Here is a 23,840-nt window from a genome sequence, read left to right on the forward strand (position 1 = left end):
TAGATTCCCCCTACAGACACCAGGAGGCGCTGTTGTCGTGAAAGCAGTACCGGTGGATGAAGATGAGGGTGACGTTAGCGGAGAGCGACCACACTTTACTCACTTTAACCGCCTTTGTATGACATAAAATTAGCTTATTTGTGACACAAGGTGACAGAGATACTGTATATCCCATACTAACTGCCATCCAGCACACATATTATATTAATAATGGGAGAAGTATTCAGATCCTGGCCTCAAGCAGCAGAAGCCATACAACATTGTAAACATACAAAATAAATGAAACTGTACAAGTAAAAGTCATGCATTTAGAATATTGTCGAAGTAAAAGTATGATAAGATACAAACTGTTCTTTAAGTATGAACAGTATAAGCAGTATAATCCTGCTTGTAAATTGTAAACTATAATATAAGAGTTAAATAATTATTATTACTGATGCATAAACGTGTCAAGAATAATTTTATGTTGGGGCTAATATTCATATTTTTGTATATTGTTGTATAGCAATGAATCATATTTCATAAAGTCATCACATGTTTTGTTGGTGAAAGCCTAATCTACAAACTACTTCAGCTCTCAAATACATTTAGTTGAGTAAATAGTGGGCCTACAATGTTTCGATTTAAAATGCAGTGAAGGAGAATTATAAAACGGTACTCAATGAGAATACTTAAGTCAAGAAAAATAATTTAAAATTGTACTTTAGAAGTTGAGACTTTCCACAAGTTTGTTTTTGCGACATAATCAACATAAGCAGCCAGTCACCTCAACCACTCACCTCTCGGAGGTCCGAACATAACAATATTTATGTTTCACCAGTGGGCTTTCTCAATGCTGGTAATGATGATGGAAGTATATGAAGGCTGATGTGTGCTGTGACGCAAGCAGAATAATCTTTGCATGGGTGGTTAGTGTAATTTATGATACGGTGATATTCTGTATTTCCTGTGTATCTAAAATAAATACCATAAGGAGTAATGGTTTCCTGGACTGGCAGACTACAATATGTCAGGACAGGTCGTTATCCGACTGTCCGGATGTCACTTCAACAATCATGCTTGATCACAGTTTATATTTATTATTGAAAATTATTTATTCCAAATAACCAAAAAAACATTGAGAATTATTACAATCAAAGGCATTATAAAAAAAGAAGGCATAAAGGATTACATTGTCTTGCCAAGTACTCATCATTGCACAAAATCCACACAAGGGTCACAAGATTTATATTTCCATCCACCAGGAGTGTACTCCACAGATGGTTAAAGTATGACAGCACTGAATGCAAATATATATTTTACTTTCAGTTAAGTAATCAATTGTATGTAGCCCAATGTCACAAATGTGCCTCAATGGGCTTTACAAGCTGCACAGATAATGGCATCCTCTATCCTTAGACCCTTTTAATACAGCAGTAATAAGTTAATGTGTAGCCAGTCATTTCAGCCTTTACATTTGCACATGAAATCTACTGTGTTTGATTTGTAGTGGTTGGTGACTGCATTGCATTAAGTTGCAGCTACAACATTGAAATACGCCTTTCACTTAAATGAGGTTTAATGCAGGAGGTATAATGGAGTTATTTATTGCTTTCCTTAGGTGAAGACTGGTGTACCTTTCCATCTTTGCATCCAGTAATAGTTTCTGTTGTTCAAGGAAAATGATTACCTTGGTCGAAGCAGACAGGGCTATCTTATCATGTCTTATTGTGAAAAACTGTTTTAGTATTATAACCACAACCATTTTTGTCAGTTATAGTGCTTCAATAGTCCAGTGCAAAAATTCATGAAGTAGCATCTTAAAACACAGTGCCCTTCATCTCCACTGTCATCATCCTCCGCTTGCTTCTCTTGGCTCTGCAGGAGAAGAGGAGCCAGGTGACAAACCAGCCAATCAGAAGACCTGATACAGCCAGTACAGCAGCGAGCCACACTGGCACACTTTCTGTGCATTCGGGGGTGAGAGGCAGGGCTGTGCTGTGAGTTGTGGGTGCTGCTGGGGTGGTGGTGATGGTCGAACTGGCCAAGCTGTTCACCTTTGTGAAGATGTAAGGATGCTCCTGGAACGCATAAGAGGGAAGGTCTTCTATTTAATCACACACACACTTTTATGAACCATAATTGCAATTATACACAAATTGTACAGATAAATCTCAAGTGGGTCAGCAGCAGCAGGTGAGAAGTGCTTGTGTGGCAGATTCCTTACCTCAGTGGGGCACTTGATGTTATTTCTGGTATTTGTGAAGTTGTTGTACGTCTGTTTTTTACCCACTGGCTCCAACTACAGATAAAACAGGGTACATCTTTGTTCAGACCATGACTAGATTGCAGAGAGATGTGGTTATTTAGAAAGACTTATCTATGGATGAATAACTGAACGGGGCCACAAGTGTCAGGGACTTCCCCCCCCCCCCCCTGGTCTAAACCTACAAAATGTCACTCAAAGTGACACGTACCAACCAGGAAAAGATTTCCACAAACACACATAAACGACTGCAAAGAGACACAAAAAGACTACAAAGAGACCAAAACAACTACAAAGAGATGCAAAAAAAGCTGTTGTGTCTTGCTGTAGGAGAGGCGATGTGGCCTTTACGTCTGTACCCATTGTCTCATAATCCATCCATGGACTTATCCACAACCCTTCCCCTGTCAAACCGTTAGCCATTAACTGCCCGCCTTGCCGGACTCACCATGTTATTCCAGAGAGCTGCAGCCATGTCAGCCTGTCCTCGTTCACTGAAGTGGAAGCAGTCCACAGAGAAGTAGGTGGTGTCAGGTCTGCCGTCCTGGAGAAGAAATAACATCAAGGGCTTGTTACTGCACTGAAGCTAGCGTATATGTTTGTATTTGTCGAGTGCAGTGGCGGCTCAGGGGTACACGGAAGACTCACAATATTCAAAGGAGTTATGGTGTTCCTAAAAAAGGGCTGCACGACCACAGTAAAGTCCTCTCTCTCTTCATACCGGCTTCCATACACCAATTTTTCCGTGTCAACCTAAAAGAAAGACCACAAAAGTTCAAATATCTTGTTAAAAAAATCCATCTGCTTCTTCTCACTCATTAAAAAGTCCTGAATCTATGAAAATGCAAATATTTTCATGACAAACATTTAACTACTGAAGATAAGATGTCTCTTACTACACTGAAAGACATGTCCACATCACACTTATATGTTCTGTATGTTGCATGTTGGACCATGATTGCTTCCAAACGAGTTGTAATGTTTGTGGGTACATGTCTAAAAGTCAGATTTAAGGTGAGCACAGAGAAACTTCCCCCCTTCAGCAGATGAATGTGAAAACAGCCACTAAGTGTCAAAGTCTGCACATCATTCTGCACATTCTGAGTGAAATAACAATAAGCAAACTTTAACTAGATGCTGCTGGTCACAGTTCCAGTCTGTTCACCTGTAGATCTCGATTGATCCGTTTTACTTCAGCCAGCTCTGGGGAATCCTCTGCTGGTAACAAGAAGCATGGGCAGACAAGCCTGAGGATCAGGGGTGAAAATAAAGAGTTGATCTCGGATAGTAAAATCAAATCATCACTGAATACAGAGTGCTGCTTTTTGCATAGCACATGATATGATGTGTCATTGATTCAGGGATGAGGTATTCTTTAAGAAACACCAAACCATAATATATTTCTTTGCTGGACTGACTAGGTATTAGATCAATATCAAGAAAAGTGCTGTGGTCAAAGGAGCAAATGTGCCTTGGGCTCAGTGGTCTGAATCCATGTAGAATTGATTTGGCATGTGTGGGTCGATCAGGCGCACTTTTGTAACACATTGCACCCGAGAGTATCCTTTTCGACCCTGCGAAGGCCTTCAACTTCTAGGATCTCCACGACGTTGACAACTGCCCTGGGAACCTACAGTCAGAAGAGAAGACAATGTAAACCTATTTTAATCTGGGAGGTGAAACTGTGCAGTTTCTTGTCCATTACAGTATTTTTCGTGTTATTTCTTTGTCGGTAACATCATTATTTTACCTCTTTGTAAAGTATATCCAAGCTTGTCATCAAATGTTGGCTATAGTTCTGAGGTGACAAAGAGGCCTGTAGTTTTGAGAACAAAAGAATAATACAATTACACACAAAGCACAAGGCTTTTTATTTAACAATAGTGAACACGAGTACTCTCATGCCTTTTTTTGTCATTAACAACTCTTCTCTGTTGTGGCCACAGACAAGCAGAATAATTAAGGCACATTTCAGGGGAAAGTGGCCAAGTTTGTAGCTAAAAAGTGCAAATCAACCAAAAGAGCCGACGCCATGCAACATGTATGAGCGTATGAGCAACACCTAACTCTATGCTGTCACTACCACAGTCTCAGAGCTCATCTTAGATTTATGCTGTGCTTTGATATTCTGCTTCAAAGCACAAACATTAAAAGAGAGACTACACTGGCAGTGGTGTGCGAGGGGAGTGAGAGAGAGAAAAAGGGAAATGGAGGCAAAATAAGAAAGCAGAAAGAAAGAGAGGAAGAAGAAGGAGGAGTGCTAGGAGAGACAGGATGAAGAGGGTTTGGGTTGACCTCTGTGTTGTTTATGCCTCTTGGAGAACAAGGCCTGTCACTGTGCCTCGTGTGCTTGTTTCATGCAGACAGAGACCGAAATAGAGGAGGGAGGGGGGGTGTTTTGTGTGACAGAATGTGCTCATTGAAAAGAAACCATGTCTGCTCTCATCTTACTCTGACACAATAACACCATTAGGGGAGGGCTGCTACACAAAGCTTGATTATTCTGCTCCAGTGCGTGGTCCCATTTGGACAGTGATATCATGACAGGGCGTCACACAACACGACGGGATGTTCGGCCACTGTGCCATGGCAGGAGAATCTTTCAACCTGGAAGCGGTGCTTTGAAAATGTCCTTCCTCCTGCTTTTCCTGCTTTGTGACGACTTGTTAAAGCAACTCACCCGATCATTGCAGTACTGACACAGGTCATTGCCTCCAATGAAGAGGGTCACCAGCTTCCAGTCGTTCTCAAAATCCACCGTCTATTTTTGTTGAAACGACAAGAAAGACAGAGAGAGAAAGAGAGAACAAAGATTACTTTTCTTGCAAATCAAATTTGTGGTCACAAAATGACATCAGTGCATGTTTGAGTATAGAACCACAATTTAAACTCACTGAGTCATTCTTCATGGTATCAATCAGGCGTCGGACCTGCCCTGGGATTCCTCTGTGTGAAATTTTCAAATGGACAAACTTAAAACACAACACGAGTGAACTATTCAAACCTGCTAACAGCAACAAAGAAATGTTGGAACTCACGCTACTTTAGCTCCTGATACAGCCATGTTGAAGCCAGTCTGCCTTGTCCCTTGTCCCTTTGACACCCCTTTGATTTCAGGATTGAACTTCTTAAGGATATCTGATGTGAAAAAGTAGGAAAATTACTGCACAAAAGACAAAGTTTTGTTACAGTCCAAATCTGCCATCTAGTGGTGCTATTGCGCACTATTGAGCAACAGAAAAGGCTTTGGACTTACTGGGTAATGTTGTGACAGTCTCAAGAGTTTGGTCTCCTCCAATGCTTGTTGATGAAAAGCAAACAATGAATGCAATTATTACAATACAATGGGTGATGTATGCATATATGTGTTGTGTATGTAGTTTGTGTGCAGTGTCTCACCTCCATGACACCCCTCTGTACTCAGTTATTAGCTGCAGGAGGTACTTTGCCTTCGCACCAAAGCCGGCCTGCATGCAGAAAATGATGATTATCATTTCTCTGTTTCTCTCTCTGGTGTGTGAAAAATGATGCACAAGAAATGAAAATGCTACACCAGCTAAGGCTAAAAAGTTTAAAATTGGTATTACATTCTTATTTATTGCACAAACTAATCTATTCCGTCTCTTTCTATAATTATTGCATTATTTGCACCACCACTTGTGAAGTAATGCATTTCAAAACTGAGACAGAGACAAAACGCAAAAACAAGGATAAATAAGGATATCAAGATAAAACCAAACATTTTCGGAAAAAATATGACATGGGCCTTGAGATCTTTTTATTGTGCAAAATGAACACAATCCTTGGTCACATGGTACAAACATACCGTTAGAGAGTCTCCCACAGCAGCCACCACTTTGATGTCGGCTGGTCGTAACCTGTGAGCTAAAAATATCAAAATGAGCTTATTTTACATCCAACATCTCGAATCACCTTTAGGATCACCTTGAAATGCTTACCTGAAGTGGGCACAGAGTTGGATGGAGCTGTGTTAATGCAGGAGAAGTCACTGCCCCAATTCTAAAGAATAATATGTTTTAGGGATTTATAGTTTTGACATCATGAATAATGATTACTTTCCATTTTAAAGTTGTGCTGAGTATGAAAGGCAGAAACTATGACCTACTGTAGCAGGAGCAGGAGTGGGGGGAGGGCCTGGAAAGGTGTAGTTGCTGTTGACAGCAGTCCTAAAAAATGGGTTGATCTAACAAAGAAATAATCAAAAACATGTCAGTACACAAAAATGATAAAACAGCATTATGTAGTATGTCGTTTTTGATAAGTTGCTGGACTCACTCACCTTAGAGGGACACTTCAGATCAATGCCAACTGAGAAGTCTTGTGTGAAAGTCTTGTTTCCCACTGGCTCTAACTAGAGATAGTGAGAGTCAGTGATTTATCTTGGATCATTACAACAGAAACAAACACCACATGTAGCAAAATACAATAAATGAAATGTCTTATAATAAAGAAACTCCTACCATGTTGTTCCAAAGAGCCTGAGCCATGAGAGTGTGAGCTTTCTGGCTGAGATGAAAACAGTCGGGTGAAAAGTAGGAGCGATCGGGCCGGCCGTCCTTTTAAAAAGAAAGGACAGGGAGAGGGAGGAAACTTTAAAAAATGTTAAAATAAACAACAATGAATGAATAAAACTTCATTCGGAATATTGTTGTAATGTTTCAGGTGTGTTACCTCTAACTTGGGAAGGACAACCTCCCTGAGGAAAGGCTGCAGCACCACAGTGAAGTTGTTGTGTGTGTCATACCGCCCAGAGTCAATTAGCTCTCTCATAGCATGCTAGACGGAAAGACAGCAAAGAGATAGAAGACCAAAAAAGAAGAGTTTGACCTTTGAGTGACAAATTTTAATAATGAATAATAATCAGCACTTTTTCATACAAGAGATGTAGCTCCACATTCAAACAAGGGCAGATCGACAATAACTTAAACATATAAAAACTTTTAAACAATACAATTTGAGATAAAAATGCAGTAGATGCTAAAACATATTTGTGAAGTTAATAAATTATAATGATGATGAAGATTTAGCACCTGGAATGGATGTTTATATTATGGTCTCAAAGTCAAATTAAGACGAGTGAATTTGTGTCTGTGAAGTAAATTTGTAAAGCGTTTAAGAATATGAGCAAAAACCCCTCTGCTTTGTTGTGTACCTGATAGGCTTTATTGAGGTCATTGACCTTCTGGAGTTCAGAGGATCCCGGTTTAGGCTTCAGTATGCAGGGGCAAACTAAACTGAAACACAAACATCAAAACTGTTGAAGATTGACTTGGTTAGTTTGTTTTTGTCTTACACAACCAAAATAAAAATCGCTGACCTTACAAACCAGGTGGGACAGCCCAGAGTTGTATCGTAGTGCAGATCACGCAATGGTAACATGTTTAACAGCTCTATCAGATTGACGATGGCACGAGGCACCTGGATGATACAAAACACAAAGTTAGTCATTTGGATTATGACTTTTAAATTGCTCACATAGAGGGAGGTTGTATGTTTGTGTGATGAAGGTGAAAACATACTTCACTATGGAGTATGTCCAGAGCTTGGCGGATACGACCCACCACATTCCTGGCTGAGAAAACAATCTGTGGAAGTACACAAGACCCAAAGCTGGTTTTCTTAATCATTTATGATGGTTTTGGACTGTTGATCGAACAAAACAAGCAATTTGAACACGTCACTTTGAGCTCTGGGCAATTTTTATGGACAGTTTTTTGTATTTTCTGACATTTTATTGACGAAACAAATGATTATAATTGTCAGTTGCAGACATTAAACAATTATACAAAAGGCTTTGCTTATTACGGTTTGGATTATCAGGGCTTTAAATATGAAAAAGGAATTATAAAGCAGATCTTGAACAGCATTTTTGGAAATGTCAACAGATCCTAAATCTGTAATTTTGCAGATAATGTAAGACAGTTCAACAATCATCATCATGAACAAAGCAAAGCATCATGCCAAAGAGTAGTGCTTACGCTGTCTGTGCAGACGTCACATAGGTCATTGCCACTGACAAACATGGTGATCACTTTCCAGTCATTGTGGAAGTCAATGCGCTGTAACGGAGATAAGAGGTAAATGTTCCGTTAATTGAGAAAAATTGGAAAAATGAGGCAAAGCATGTGTTTTTACCGTAGGTTACCACTCACTGCCTTACCGAATCATTTTTCATTTTGTCCACTAGGACGCGCACCTGTTGCACCATGTCCCTGAAAATAGAAAGGTTTGATGGTAAAATTCTTGTTCTCGTGTTCGTACTGCTACGGTTTGATTTATCAAGATTCAAAGGGTATGTGATAAAAAATAAATAATACTAATATTGTGACTGACCCACTCTTGGCTCCTGCCACAGCCTGATTGAGGAAGGCTTTAGGAGAGTCCTCTTTACCTATCCCCTCTGAGAAGCCGGTCAGGTTGGGGTTAAACACCCTCAGGATGTCTGCAGACCACAAACACAGGGAAGGTTAGAAAAAGCACACATACACATGATACACATAATGGCGCACATTCTGTATTTTGTAGATGCGGTTATTAATATAATATAATCTTTTTGTTTAAAAAAAACCAGCAAAAATATTGGAACAATCAGTGTGAAACGGAGTATTAAAGTTCATTAGAATCAAATCTTCAGTTAACTTAAGACCCCGACATGAAGTTAAGTGAACCTTGAGGTTTTTTGTCAAACCAGTTGAATTCACCATGTTATTCTTTAATTTATTGGATTTCTGAAGTGTTATTTAAACAAGCAATTTCCAGCTTCTGGTATATTTCTGAATACTTCTATGTAAATGTTGTATGGCTGTTGAAGATGTAGAATGTTAATATTGACAATCAAAGGTATCCTAAAAAATATAGTTGATTCAGGTCACTCGGACATACAAATGAGAACTGCAGAGGCCTATAATGATGGTGATAAACACCAATAATTATGGTGATAAAACACCATAATTATGGTGATAAAACAGCATAATTATGGTGATAAAACACCATAATTATGGTGATAAAACAGCATAATTATGGATGTTATCACAGACTACAATTGGCCAATGATGGACATCTGATATTTGATGAGATAAACCTTAAGCAAGTGCTTTTACAATTTAAAAAATGAATAAATAAGAAGTAAACATACTTGGCAGAGTGGTCACAGTGGTAATGTTTTCATCACCACCAATGCTGAAAAATGAAGAAACAGCTTGTTCGTTTCAAAAGCAGCTCACAGAATTACCAAATTAATTGTTGAAGTATTTCCCCCCCCCCGATCAAAATTAGAACAAAGACCGTTGTTCTGATTTTGATAGTGTGGGAAAATACTTGTGCACCTGTGTGGTTTAGCTTATCCTACCTCCATGACAGTCCTCTGTACTCATTAATCACTAACAGAAGGTTGTCATTAGCGCCCACACCATTGCCCGCCTGCAGAAAAACAGCAGATGTGAGATCGTAAGAGCGGCGTAGAACCAGAGGAAGTTTTTAATGAGCCAGATCCTGCAGCTGTGGAGATCTGCAAATACTTTTTCTGGATTACATTTTGAGTGTGGTCTGAGCCTTATAATCTACCCTAACTCCCAGTGTTTCATCTCTTGGTAGTTGAGTTTGCATGTCTGCACACATCCACAAATAAACAGGAAACACAATAGCACCATTATTTAAAGTGTATATCTGGTCTTCATCTTTATTCATGCCTATTAAGATGAGTATGTTTTCAGATATATATTCAGGCCGTAGCAACAAAAAGTAGGAGAAGGGAAACACTCACTGTCAGAGAGTCGCCTACTGCTGCCACCACCTTGACATCTCCAGGTCGGAGTTCATGAACTACACCGAGAACAAAGCGGTTGGATTGAACTACATTTCCCAAAATACAGACGCAGAATAAGAGCAAAAATGTTTTTTTCTACTTGAAGTGGGTGTAGTGGGAGATGGACTTCGGTCCGTGCAAGGTATCTCAGTACCCATAACCTGAAAAACATACAATAAATTTGAGTAAGTTAAAATGTATGTCCTGCCATTCTACACTTTAGATCTGAGGGTGACTGGACAGACTTACAGGATCTGTCGGTGTAGAGGCGTTCCTCTGAATTATGCGTCCCCTATTAGTGGGGAAATATTTATTTGTACGCAGGAACAGTTGTTCCTGGGATGAGAGTGAAAAAGAAGTTTGCAGTTCAAACAATAAGTATCGGATTTAAACTTATGACCTTAATTGTATCTTGAGTACTGAAACATTTCTCTGGAGCAGTGTTACGGGATCTCACCTCGGTCGGGCAAAGTGAAGTAATGACACTTGTGTCCATGACCTCTGCCTCACCTGTCGACGGCTGAAGCTGGAGTGGGAAAACTTATGATGGTAAGATTTCCGGTTCATGTGCGGGCCGTGCTGTGCAGCCAATGACCATGCAGTGTCAAACAGTACTGGTTACACAATTCTTGTATCTGCATATAGATGCAGAACGAGCAAAGCTGGAAAGAGTCATCCAGTATAACGATCTCATCAAGTTAATCTTTACATCTCCTATCAGATAGGGATATAAACGTTCACTTTAATCATTGTTCCATCTTATTTTTGCTTTGAGAGATTCTAAATCTTAGCTGTTGGCTCATTTTTAAATCATTTTTTCTTCTTCTTTTTTTTAGGATGACTCTTTCAGCATTTAGATTTTCTTTTATACTGATGAAGATAGACAGGAAAGGGTGAGGGAGCGGGACAATATTAATGTCAGAACTACATGTCGATCAAAAAGGTTTACAGCCGGCTGGTTTGTCAGACACAGCCTAAAGGATGTACACACAGCAGCCTATCCTGTAAATGTTATCAAGGACTTTGATTAATAAGAACGTACCATGTTTTTCCACAGCTGGACAGCTAATTGGTTTAGGTCAGACCATGTGTTCTCCTACAAAGAAACACACGATATATGCTGGTTACACATTAGCCATTTCAAGGGTTGTTCCTGCATTGTTACTGGAAAGAATAATTTACAGTTGTTAACAGTATTGTTGCTCATAACTGGTGTCTGGAAAGAATTGTCGTTACTTACTGAATCTGAGATGGGTTCAAGGATGACTGGCTCAGACAGCAGCACAGCAGTGAAGTCGGCCCTTTCACTGTTCCACTTTGGATTTTCCAAGACTTGACTGAGAGAGTCCTGAAAACAAGACAAATGGATATGTGTCAAGCAGGTAGCCAATCATATGATTCAGATGAGCCACACATTTGCCATTTATTTCCATGTATTTTACCTGCAGTGTTTTCAGAAGAGTTGCGTCACGTAATCGCTGGTCTATGCTTTCATTTCTCATACACTGACACCTGCCAGCAAATAAAAAGCAAGCACATCACTGCCACATGCATTTTACAACCAACAGGTTGACAACACGATAGAATACATATAGTGCATAAGAAAAGGGTATCATGTCAAAATAAATGACTAAATATAGTTTATATCAGGTATTTTGCTAGATTTTGAATCCCTAAAATTCTAAACACTCACTTGTCCTGCTGATGATTTGAACTCCAGACCATGACGTGAACCAAAGTGAGATGCAACTGTAAACATACACCCAGCAAATTAAATTTTTTCTAGTCACTATTTTTGGCAAAACTGTATTCAATAAAAAGTAAAATACCGTTTTCTGCAGTAACTGCAGAGCTGCTTCCACTTCCTGCACAACAGATTTAACATCTGCAGCAACCTGAAGAACAAAATAAACAGTTATACACTCTTAACATCCTTTACCTAGTCGTACGTTGGCTCCATCAAACATGGTTTATTTGTAGTTAGTCTTCTTACATTTGGTGAACAGTCACACAGGGAATCTGCCGGGGCAAACAGCAGCACAAGCTTCCAGTGTGTCACCTGCACGAATCAGATTTTGAGTCACAAATTTCATCACTTAAACTCAACTTGACAAAATCAAAAGAGACTTTCAATCGACTTGGACTTGAACACCAGTGAATAAACTTCCCTCAGCAGTTGGAAAAAAAATGACCAACGATAATTTAATTTGCTTTCAGAAACTATGCGGTGGTCAACAAAAAAACGAATTACACTTTGCATACGGAGATGTAAACGGCATTATATTTGATGAAGAGCGCATTATGACTAACACTCACCAACACTTTAAAACTCAAAGTTTAGGACTTGGGACTTGGCAGTCTCAACTTGGTATTTGACTCTGAACCTGATTGGAAAGGCTTACATGACTTGGCCCCACCTCTGAAATACAGGTTGTACATGCACAGTTCGAGTCTTACTGTTTTTTAAATTGTTATGAGAGGGTTAATGTGTACCTGATTTGAAAGGGAGAGAGACAGTTCCTCAGCTTCCTCCAACAAGCTTCTGCAACACACACACACTCACATATAACACACCTGCAGTAATATCCTCATACAGCATTTTTGTGTGTGTGTGTGTGTGTGTGTGTGTGTGTGTGTGTGTGTGTGTGTGTGTGTGTGTGTGTGTGTGTGTGTGTGTGTGTGTGTGTGTGTGTGTGTGTGTGTGTGCTTGTGTTTGTGTGTGTGTGTTACCTGGGCTGCATTGTGGTCTGATCCACATGTTGAGTGATCACTTCAGGGTTAAACATGGACAGCAACTCTACTCAACACACATAGACACAATTAGACTTAATCTGCATCATGTAAAATAACTTACACTCAGACGGTGGATTATGTACATTATGTGATCACTGCTCGTAAAAGCTTCCACTTATGTTGCAGGTTTTGCTTACTTTGATGTGAAATGAAGGTCAAGAACCTGTGTTTATGGCCCCCTGTCTTATCTTTAAAGATGAACTGACCAAAACTGTAAGATTATTGTTCTAAGATCTTTTCTAAAAAGTGTGCGCTGTGTCTGGCATTTCTTGTGACATTTCCTTGACCTGAACCAGGTCAGAGAATATGATAAAGGAACATTTAAATTCAGCATACTGAAGGTGCTGGTATGTATGAAGTATTAAAATGTATTGTCTTAGATGAATATAATTATTTTCAAAACCAAACACCGAATTGGTATTTTAGATGATCATACACCTCTTCATTTCTACTTGATTGTAGAAACACTAAGTGAGTGTTTGAGAGGCTGTGAGAGTTTATAGACTTACCATTGACTTTACGGATGACTCTGGATGCTTCATCCCTAAAGAAGAAGACAGACAAGTTGCCAGAGTAGTAAGAGAGGGTTGATACAAGTTTTAGAATATTAGCTTCCTCTTCAGGCAGGATGCCACATTTGTGTATTTCTCGAGTATTACGGAAGTATATCTGCATTGTATTTGTGGCTGTCTACCTGTGTGAGAGAGGAGTTCCCAAGACATAAAGAGCTGAGATATCAACAGGTCTGAGAGTATGAACTGATGGAGAGGAAGCAAGAAGTCAGAAATGTCGTGGTGCAACACGAGATAACATGTTTTAGAAAACAATCTGCATTCAAGTCAGATTAATATGATTATTGATGATAATTGCTGAGTGCTGTACCTGAATACGATGGGGATAAGAGGCCAACTACTGGGGAGCAGAGTATGTCCATGAAGCTTTCTGTCTGTAGCACAGAGGAACAATTCCTCAGACTGTCATCCATTCAGTATCAGAATAGTATGACACGTTGTTAATAAAGACGGTCACACTGTACCTTCTCTTTTGACAGTTCATTTTTTCCAACATCAATGTTAACAGCAACTAAACGTGACATTAGAAACAAAAAAATAAGTTAATACATTTGGAAAAGGGGGAACATTTTAATCTTAAACATTCTGTTGTGTAAAAAGTTTGTCAAGTTAACTGTTAAGAATAAAAGTTAAAAGCTGACAGTTAAGATTAAAAACATGTTCATCCTCAATTTTTTCTATTTCAAACCGTTTTCCACTAAAATATAGCAGCTTATTTAAATCTAAAAAGGCTCTTTGTAGTTGGCAGGACAATTTCTATTAGGATGTTAGTATGTTTCTTATCATTTGAATTACCTTAGAGTTCAACACAGAATAGATTCATGATGACTGAATTTACTTTTTTTCATTTGACTTTATTTTACTTTGCATCCTAAACCCATTGTGCACAGTGGATATATATATATATATATATATATATATATATATATATATATATATATATATATATATATATATATATATATATATATATATATATATATATATATTAGGGGTGTAACGATACGCGTATTCGTATTGAACCGTTCGGTACGAGGCTCACGGTTCGGTACGCATGACGAACCGAATACGTTTGAATAAAAAGAAAAAATGTTTTTTTTAGTTTTTCTTTTTTTTTAAACCTTTATTGAACCAGGTAGTCCCATTGAGATTAAACATCTTTTGCAAGATGTAAGTAACAATACAAGATGTAAGCAAGATGTAACTAACAATACTACATAACATTAAGGATCAGTTTTTGTTTTTTATGCTTATGTGTTGCTAAGAAGACACCCCAGAAGATGGGTCACTATAGTTCCATCATTGTTCAAAGTCAAAGAATAACTTTATGATATTAGTTGTAATGAATAAATATATTTTAAAATCAAGTACATTTGTATGGCATTTATAGTTTTCTACTGTACCGAAACGTACCGAACCGTGGCTCCACTGTATCGTAACGAACCGAACTGTGAATTTTGTGAACCGTTACACCCCTAATATTTATATATATATGTAACTAAAAGAGATACTGTAAATGTCTCTTGGACTCTGCACAACAGCACAAAAAACACAAATATCACTCTCAACAATTTCACAGTAAAATAACGGTAACTTACTGGCAGCAGGGACACTTGTAATTTACTGTTTTTTACGGTGAAGCTACCGTAATTTACTTTTACGGTATCTTACCGTACACTGGATTATGTCATGTGATAGTAGGATAACTGGATTTTACAGTGGATTTACGGAATATGCCAGAATGTTGCCGTTTATTTACAAAGGGTAATACAACCCAATACGTTTGCATTTAATACGCAACAAATAAAATAATAACAATTGACATTCAATACATAATTGTTGCAGTTCAATACATGTTCTCAAGACAAATAATAAAGGGACATTTGTATTACATCACAAAACTCACAATGTACTGCATGTTTAGAAGAAAACAAATGAAATCATGAAATCCTTAATGACCGGCTTAACTGAACTCATGAGGATAACCTCAAACCAGTAGCGCCGAGATTGAAAAGTGGCCGATGTGATGCTACTGTTCAGAGGTAGTACCTATCCCTAAAGTGGTATGCTACTTGGTATGCTACTGTTGTTCATTGGTATGTATTTATCCCGAGAGTAGTGTGTTGTTCAGCGCCATGTACCTATCCCTAGATTGGTACCTATCCCTAGATTGGTATGTTGTTCAGCGGTACAACAACACAGCGTCGTAAATAAAGGAATGTATCTATTAAGTTAGGTGAAGAAATGAAGCTAAGATGGACCACTCACTAAAATGAGTTTGATCTGGTTTTAATGTTGCTCTTGGGATAACACACACGTAACATTACTGGGAGTGTTGTTGTTGTTTATCGTCTTGAACACACATCAGCGATTTCTGGTCCCCTCTCCATTTTGATAATCATCCCGTTTGCTGTCCTACAGTCGGTTCAATAATAGCAGAAGTACACACAAGTTAGGTTACTAATGTTACATCTTAACACTGTGATTGATGATTAACTTTATTTATATTAACTTGCTATGCTGTTAGCTAGCTAACCTTTCAAAGGCTAATTTAGCTCGAGCTAGCTAACGTTACAGAGCTAGCGCCACCAATATTAGCAACCTAATGTAATGAAACAGACCAAGTGAAACATTATCTGAGATGTTAACAGTTCAATAATCATGAAGACAAAACTATGGAAGCCAATTTCCGGCAGCAAAGAAAACATTTTACTTTTGCGAGCGCTTTTACATCACTCCGCGCAGAATATCTCTGCTCGCGCGAGCAAAATTGCGGCCTGCGAGGAGAAAACAATGATTTGAGCGCGAGGGGCATCCCTTAACGTGCGACTTATATCTTCTGCTCGCGAAACTTTAACCTGCTTTTTGACACGAATTAAGCGGACCCAGTCACCATTGTATAACTAAATAAATTTAATTGGTTACAATCCTCGTCTTTGGATTGGTCGGATATCACTCTGACCCAGATGCTAGGTGGCGGTATAGAGATGGTTTTCAGACTGCACTACATCTTAGAGGTAAATAATGTACTGACACCACAAACATACGATGATCTTATGGAATATGATGCATTGCTGAAGATTAAACGAACCAACAGTATATAAAGGAGTTAAAAACATGCAGCATACATGTTAATGCAGCAATATATATCCTACATTAAGATCAAAGAGTTTCTTTGAATTGGAAAGTGACGTAAGGGGGATGAAGTTAGACTACAATAGGGAGAATGAAATAACTAATACTTTGGACTTGTTGGATGTTGCCTTGTGCTCATTAAAACACTTCCCGCTGGTTGCTACTCCAAGAACTGCGTCTCTTCTCTTCATTTCAGCCACAACCTAATGGTAGTGTTTCTGCCACAACAGCTGTTTGTCACAAGAGGTTTGACTATCAAACACACATTGCATGTAATAGAATAATGGAGTGAATTTAAATCAATCTGTGCATTTTGACTCGTTTATTTACAAGAGGAACACATTTTTAATAATTGTATTTCAAAACGCGATTAACATACTTTCTATTTCATCAGCCTCTGCTGTCTGAACAGTTTACAAAACCTGTCAGACTGGTATGTATGTTACAGTTATTATGAAATACTGTAAGATACCATTTTAAATCCACTGTAAATTGACAGCAATTCATATCCTAAATCACATAATCTAGAGAAATATTACACTTTGTTAAACATAAGTACTGGTCCACCTTTCATTTAAAGAATTAATCGTAAATAATTCATGACAAATTTTGTCAAAGTGATGAATATGAACATAAGTACGTCTACCTGTAAACTGAGCGCAGCATCCAACAAGGGCTGCAAGAATGAGGAGTGCAGATCTCGTCATGGTGAGGTGAGATACTGAGAGCCTACACTAAGAGTCGGTTGTTTCCCTTCAACCTCAGAGAGAGATAATGACTGTAAGCTCTCACTGACTGTGAGACTGCACTGTACCTGCAGGGTGTGGAGGAGGTAAAACAAGTTCCCAAGAGGGCAATGTTCTATAAAGGAAAAGAAGAGGAAAAAAACAATTAATCTCACTCTTTTATTCTCAGTTATCTTCTTCTTATCAGTTTATCTTCTTATCAGTTTATCAGACAAATTACAAGTCACCGCCTCACTATCTCTGCATTCCTTTGTCCATGTCTTTGTCACCTGCTATTTTTCTTTTAAAACTCAAGAACTTCCACATGTTGCACAATAGACCAAACTGACACATTATTGAAGGTTTTGAGATGTAAAGTTAAGTTTATGGCTCTCACTGTGACAAATCATAAAGCATATTGACAACATGTTTAATGGATGAAAAGGACTAAATACACAACACCTTTGTGAACCACACCAATATCATATTTTTGTTACTGAATTGTGACAGCTGGACAGTACTGTTTGACCTAATATCCAAATAAAATGATGATCAAATACCATTTGAATTGACAGACATCTTTAAAATCATATTTAATGAGATGTAACTTCTCTAAGCTTGCTGTTTTCAGTTTGTCTATGTTATTGTTAATAAGTGGAAACAGTTTTGTTTGTTGCTGTTGTTGGTTATTTTTCTACTGTTATTTAAGAGAGCTTAGATAATTGTTTTCTGCCCATAAACATTTCCATTAGCGGTAAGACACGCCATCAGGAGACACAATTTGCAGCTGCTCCATTTCAAAGAACAGGACAGAGTTTGTGGACACAGTGATAGTAACCAGAGTGATTTTCCAGGGAAATTAATGTATTTGTGGTTCATAACAAAACTCATTTGAGTGTAAAAAAACTCAAGCAACCATAAATGTTCTGCCTCTTAATCTCTTAATAATCTTGATTATCTATTTTACAAGGAGGAAGTGCAGCATAAGTGCATATTATATTGACAGAACTATGTAAATCATAAGGATGACATTCTAGTTTCAACACATTTTTTATGTGTTGATCTTTAACTTCTAGTCATGCTAGTGCTGCAATATTCATAAGATAGGGTTTTATAATTATAGTTTAACAACCAGCAATTTAGTGAAACTGTACAGGTTTTAGTTTTGGAGATGTGATGAGATAGGATTAGATTGCTAAATACTTCATGAGTTTGTACTCAGATTGGCTTTGCTGATACCCTGACCCTTGGAGTCCACAGAGAGTAGAACCACAAGTTATCTTGATGCTGTGCAGTTATCTGATTTCCATGATTTCAACAATATTGCATCCAAATAAATGTAGGCCTACGCATCAAAATGTTCGGGCCTTCGCATTACAATGTTCGGGGTGCTCATAACTTTACTAAGGGACTTAACAGCATGTATTATTTTCCTTTTATTTGTTATTCTTCTGTGTATTTTATTTCAACACTGTCCTTTTCTTCTCTTCCAGGATCCAGCCCATACTTGCTGGAGATGTCCCCGTTAACTCTCTGTTCTTTTTGAGACAATCACAGGTGTTACTAATAACGTTAACGATGGGCAGTGTCTTGGTAAAACTATTGGTACATTTAAGATAAGATTTTGCTGGTAAAAATCTTATTATTTTTTCAACACAGGGTAAAATATATCTAGTACTTATATACTTTCTTTTCATTGAACATATTTGCTGACTCCTAGTGGAGCACCCGTGGGCCGCTGCAGCACAGGATGTGACGTCATGACCGGATGTTGATACTAGCACGGAGACAGGAACAGTTGAAAAAGAACAACAAAGCCGCCGCGACGACGGTAAAAATAACAGATGTGCGTCTAAAATATACCTGAAACATCAGTGACATTATCGCTGGTGGGGACATTTTGTGCCACTAAAACAAAATTTAAAAGGTAAGAAGCTGTAGTTTGGAGCTAAGCACAAATATACGTTTTTGTTTTTGTTGTTCTCCTTGTTCCTAGCTTGCCGTCGTTGTCTATATTAGCTCGACGGCTAATGTAACGTTAGCTTCTTTCGACTTGATAATATCAGTTCGAGACCGCTCAGCCAACATGTTCAAAACCTCGGGGGGAAGCAGCAAACGTGCTCCCTGTTGACAGTTAGTCAAAGGTATTTATCTTTGTTTCATTATTCTGCTCAATGGCTTTTTATTTCCAGCTGTATTCGAAGCTCAGCTGCCATCTACAGTCAACAATCCTCACGACAAGCCAGTCAGGAACTAAAAGTACTTGTTGAAATCCGTAAAATGCTCAACAAAGAGCCAACTACGGCACTACCAATGAAGCCTCAAATATAGTTCAGTAAATACAAATTTGAACTCCATATGTTTTCCTTTGCATTGTAAAATGCATAATTTTAAAGATGGTTGAGTCCTGGATTTCAGCAGCAACATGGGTAAAACATTACTAAAACAGTCATGATCATATATGTGCATCACAGAAAATGGATATTGTTTGGGTGTCAAAATGCTTATCAAAGTAACTTACAAGTTAATGATAGATATGTATCACACAACATAGTACATTTTCTGGAGAGTGATTGAAATAATGCTAATTTCAGAAACAAAAATAATCACGCCAATCCTTACATTCTCTCAGATGTCTCACCCCTCATTGAAAAGGCTTCTACATTATTCACGAGTGAAGCATTTAACTTCTGTAGTGTTGTTTAAGGCCATCGATCATCACACATTGATTTGGTAGAATCTAGGTCGCACCTGCTAAATTAAATTACCTTCGTCAGTCTCCACCAGCACTCACACTTGAAAGGCCGTGTAGACACGTGGTGGCACATGACAAGATGCTGTCCATGGGTTGACTCAGGGGCACTCTATTTATCCTCCCAAAACACAAGTAAAAGCCTCACAACATTGTTAGGAAACGAGCAAGAGAAAGAGAGCGTGAGAGAGACAGAGATGAGGCATACAAGCGAAACTAAACAGAAACCACTTGGTCCTTATTTCATTGTGGTTACATGAAGCAAGTGCAGTTACCTTTGACTCTTTCTACATATACCACGGCCTGGATGACTTACAAATCCAGTGTGACCATAAAAAAGTCACAAACTGCTCATTGATTTCCAACATAGCCCATACTAGCCTCACTGTGTTAAAGGAGTAGCCACCACATTATAAACGTGATGGAAAAACCTCTCAGTTCACCTTTTTACAGTGCCAACCATCGGGTAACCATTGGGTATTCTATTGTAAAGTGTTACTGTTTATAGTCTAGTCCTATTTTATTTAACTTTCCAACAATAAATAGTTTGCTCTTTTTTCTGTCTTGTTTTAGCCTTCGGCCAGTCACTCCCAGAGGTTTGACGATGGGACGCATCTTCTTGGACCACATTGGTGGAACTCGCCTCTTCTCCTGTGCAAACTGTGACACCATCCTGACCAACAGGTCTGAGCTCATCTCAACGCGCTTCACAGGCGCCACGGGCAGAGCTTTCCTCTTCAACAAGGTACAGAGACAATAGCGATAAACACCTACGACGTTTACTCCTAAATAAAATGGGGGCACACCGATTCAGCATCGAGATCAAAATGAGTGCGCTTGTGTCTCGACTCCACAGGTGGTGAACCTCCAGTACAGCGAGGTGCAGGACAGAGTGATGCTCACCGGCAGACACATGGTGAGGGACGTCAGCTGCAAGAACTGCAACAGCAAGTTGGGTTGGATCTACGAGTTCGCTACCGAGGACAGTCAGCGCTACAAGGAGGGGCGCGTCATCCTGGAGAGGGCGCTGGTTAGGGAGAGCGAGGGCTTCGAGGAGCACGTCCCTTCAGACAACTCATGAGCCGCTAACCGTGGATTACCTTGAAGCTCACTCCCGCGTCCTCCTATCCCTCTCCTTGTGACCCATTGTGCTGCACACCACCACCACCTGCAGAATTAGTGGTCAGCAACGTTTGGCTTCACCCCCACACCCCTTCCCTGTCTCTAGCCTATGACCTTAGACCTCTGCTGATTAGAAGATTGGTTCGCTGGCTCTATCCTTGCTGAATAGGCTTCCTCAAAGTACTTCCTTATTTATGTGACACAGGGCAAAAAACAGCTGGGGACACAGATAGGGAGCTGTAACTACACACCACACACTGAATCTTCACCACCTCACACGGCATGCTCCACCCTTTTTCATATGGTAATTAAACACGTGCATGATTATAGACATGGTCGGTCACACACAAAAAAACCCACATCAGGTTGTTGTTTTGTTTATTTAGATAACTGGAGGCAGTAGAGCTGAGTATGTTCATCACCCAGACAGGAGCAAAGCGATGTTAAATGAACCGATGGAGGTGTCACTCGACATAGTTGCTTCCATGGGGCTCGTGCCTCTTCGTTGTGACCTTTTTGTATTTGTCTCTGGTGAGCACTGGATGCAATTAAGACCACGACAGTTATTATTTATATGTCAGTTACCCTTTTATTAGCCAGTTGTGTAGTGAATGTAATGTTTAAAATATTTGTTCACGTCCAAATGATACCATAAGGACTGCACAGAATGATGTCATATTTAAGTATCCATTGTGTTTGACCATGGCGGGAACTTTATTTAGACGTGGCTCACATGATGTGTATTTCTTTGGATTGACGTTGCATTCTTAAAATGTACACAACGGGGCGTTAAGTATCCCATTAATAGTGTGGTGGTGATCTCCTGAACAGCACAACGTGATGGAGACATTCTCTGGCTGCCTGCCCCTTTAAGGACACGGTTATGAGAGGATGGGTCAGGCAATCGTTTGGGAGTGGTCAGTGCTGGGAGACAAGTTCATAACCAACAGCAGACATTCTCTTACCAGTTAATACGTTACAATGTTAGAAACAACACACTGAAAATATGTTTTTTTTTGGAGTGAGTTGTGGTGTGCCATTTCAGAGTGTGCATGCCTGCAGGCGCTACCAGACTGCTCCGGCCTTTCTACAAAACAAATGACACTGACAGTATCCATATCCCCAAAGTCCACGCAGTGTAAAGTCAATGGCCGTGACAGAATATTGTCATTATCATTTTTTTGATAGGCCATTGTTTTTATTTGCTTTACTCTGTATGATTATTATTTTATTGACTGATACATTTATCTTATTGTATATTTTCTGTGTTGGAGGATTGAGAGAAAAAAAAAGGTTTCTTCTTGAAAGGTTTTCTGATGTGATTTCTAAATAAACATGTAGTCTTGCTGGGTTACATTTATTTGTCTTATTTATGCTTGATTTATAGCTTAGAACACATTTATTTTTGTCATAAAGGGATGTGTTGACCTGTAGGTGGCAGCAGGACACTGAGAGACTGGATTGTCTCTGAAGACATTTCCCCCACAATGCGTGATGCATGATGAGTGCCTTACCTGCTTCTGACATTAGCCTGCCTGTCAGGGTCTGTGGGACACCGACACGTGCAGCACGCGTGCAGCACTTGGGCTCTTTTCTGTACTTTGACCTGGAGCAGGAGGGCGACTGTTGCCATCTTCACCACCCTGGGAGCGTTTAAACAACGCAGATATATATCGTTGTCTGCTTTTCAGGTGGTTGACGCGACATATTTTCCGACGCGCGCTATCTGTCCGTTAGTGGGAGTGTGCGCGCACGTGTGTGTGTGCGTGTGCGTCCGTGCGCGCGCGTATCGGGGCGGAACTCGGCCGTGCGCGATACAGAGAGCAGAGGAGAATTGTAAACGCGCGACCATGTAGAGACAGAAGGCAAGGCAAGTTTATTTGTATAGCACATTTCAACAAGAAGGTAATTCAAAGTGCTTCACATGAAACCATTAAAAGCATCAAAACATAAGGCAAAAGAAAAGGAGATTTAAAAACAATTAAGAACATTCATTGCATTCAAACATTAAAAAAACTAAGAAATAAAATACAGTAGTAAAATTCAGAAATGCAGGAAATTGATTAATATATAAATTTAATGTGGTTCAATTAAAGGCAGCAGCAAGCTGCCGTGTAAATAAGATAAATAACATAAGGCTGTTTAGTTTGTTTAATAAAAGAACAAGCTATAGACCTGTTATATTGGAAAGGTAACTTTAAATGATTTCTGTTGTGATCTGGCGCAATATAGAAAATAAAATTAAACAAACCTTAAACTTGAGCTTCAAGGGGGGCGGGGCGACCCCCTAATATAATGGTAGGGGAAATATAATAATATAAGGAGGTATAATCCTGCTTGTAAATTGTAAGCTTTATAAGAGTTAATCATTACTTCTGATGCATAAACGTGTAAAGAGTAATTTTATGTTGGGGCCAATATTCATTATTTTATATATTGTATAGCAATAAATCATATTTTATAAAGTGTTATAAAGCCGGTGTCTTTCCCCACTCACCTCGGAGGTCCTGAGTGAGTTTTCTCAATGGTGGTAATGATGGAAGTATATGAAGGCTGATGTGTGCTGTGATGCAAGCAGAATAATCTCTGCATGGGTGGTTTGTGTAATTTATGATACGGTGATATTCTGTATTTCCTGTGTATCTAAAATGAATACCATAAGGAGTAATGG

General features: G+C 39.0%; 2 protein-coding genes across 4 annotated transcripts; one reads left to right on the forward strand and one right to left on the reverse strand.

Annotated features, from left to right (window-relative positions):
* Nucleotides 1-1,799: 1,799 nt before the first annotated feature.
* On the reverse strand, nucleotides 1,800-17,277 carry plb1 (phospholipase B1; the record flags this gene model as incomplete). Its single annotated transcript, XM_079286008.1, has 43 exons — nucleotides 1,800-2,060; nucleotides 2,207-2,281; nucleotides 2,694-2,789; nucleotides 2,894-2,998; nucleotides 3,411-3,492; nucleotides 3,781-3,875; nucleotides 3,996-4,061; nucleotides 4,926-5,006; nucleotides 5,140-5,191; nucleotides 5,284-5,383; nucleotides 5,502-5,545; nucleotides 5,645-5,712; nucleotides 6,072-6,130; nucleotides 6,205-6,265; nucleotides 6,372-6,449; nucleotides 6,546-6,617; nucleotides 6,727-6,822; nucleotides 6,938-7,042; nucleotides 7,419-7,500; nucleotides 7,584-7,684; nucleotides 7,786-7,851; nucleotides 8,245-8,325; nucleotides 8,427-8,478; nucleotides 8,600-8,708; nucleotides 9,402-9,445; nucleotides 9,615-9,685; nucleotides 10,029-10,087; nucleotides 10,171-10,231; nucleotides 10,320-10,406; nucleotides 10,528-10,596; nucleotides 11,113-11,166; nucleotides 11,311-11,418; nucleotides 11,513-11,582; nucleotides 11,764-11,819; nucleotides 11,900-11,965; nucleotides 12,064-12,129; nucleotides 12,564-12,612; nucleotides 12,801-12,867; nucleotides 13,373-13,407; nucleotides 13,558-13,621; nucleotides 13,746-13,809; nucleotides 13,900-13,946; nucleotides 17,217-17,277. The coding sequence occupies 43 exons, from the start codon at nucleotides 17,275-17,277 to the stop codon at nucleotides 1,800-1,802; spliced, it is 3,285 nt and encodes a 1,094-aa protein (XP_079142134.1).
* Nucleotides 17,278-19,082: 1,805 nt separating this feature from the next.
* Nucleotides 19,083-22,520, forward strand: LOC306790733 (protein yippee-like 5). Of its 3 annotated transcripts, none has more exons than XM_079287211.1 (3): nucleotides 19,083-19,222; nucleotides 20,621-20,792; nucleotides 20,904-22,520. In XM_079287211.1, exons 2-3 carry the CDS (start codon nucleotides 20,652-20,654, stop codon nucleotides 21,126-21,128), a joined length of 366 nt encoding a protein of 121 aa, XP_079143337.1. In that variant the 5' UTR covers nucleotides 19,083-19,222; nucleotides 20,621-20,651; the 3' UTR covers nucleotides 21,129-22,520. The 3 variants fall into 3 exon arrangements, with proteins under 3 accessions (XP_079143337.1, XP_079143339.1, XP_079143338.1); XM_079287213.1 differs by having other exon boundaries at nucleotides 19,115-19,126; XM_079287212.1 differs by lacking the exon at nucleotides 19,083-19,222 and adding an exon at nucleotides 19,315-19,439.
* The last annotated feature ends 1,320 nt before the right edge of the window (nucleotides 22,521-23,840 follow it).

Source organism: Melanostigma gelatinosum (assembly GCF_949748355.1).
Source record: "Melanostigma gelatinosum genome assembly, chromosome: 16".
NCBI classification, from domain to species: Eukaryota; Metazoa; Chordata; class Actinopteri; order Perciformes; family Zoarcidae; genus Melanostigma; species Melanostigma gelatinosum.

Bases quoted from the DNA above. Each gene is read 5' to 3' on its own strand.
- LOC306790733 (XM_079287211.1), top strand. From the start codon at position 20,652: ATGGGACGCATCTTCTTGGACCACATTGGTGGAACTCGCCTCTTCTCC. The intron at 20,793-20,903 runs GTACAGAGACAA...TCGACTCCACAG, and splicing joins GAGCTTTCCTCTTCAACAAG to GTGGTGAACCTCCAGTACAG.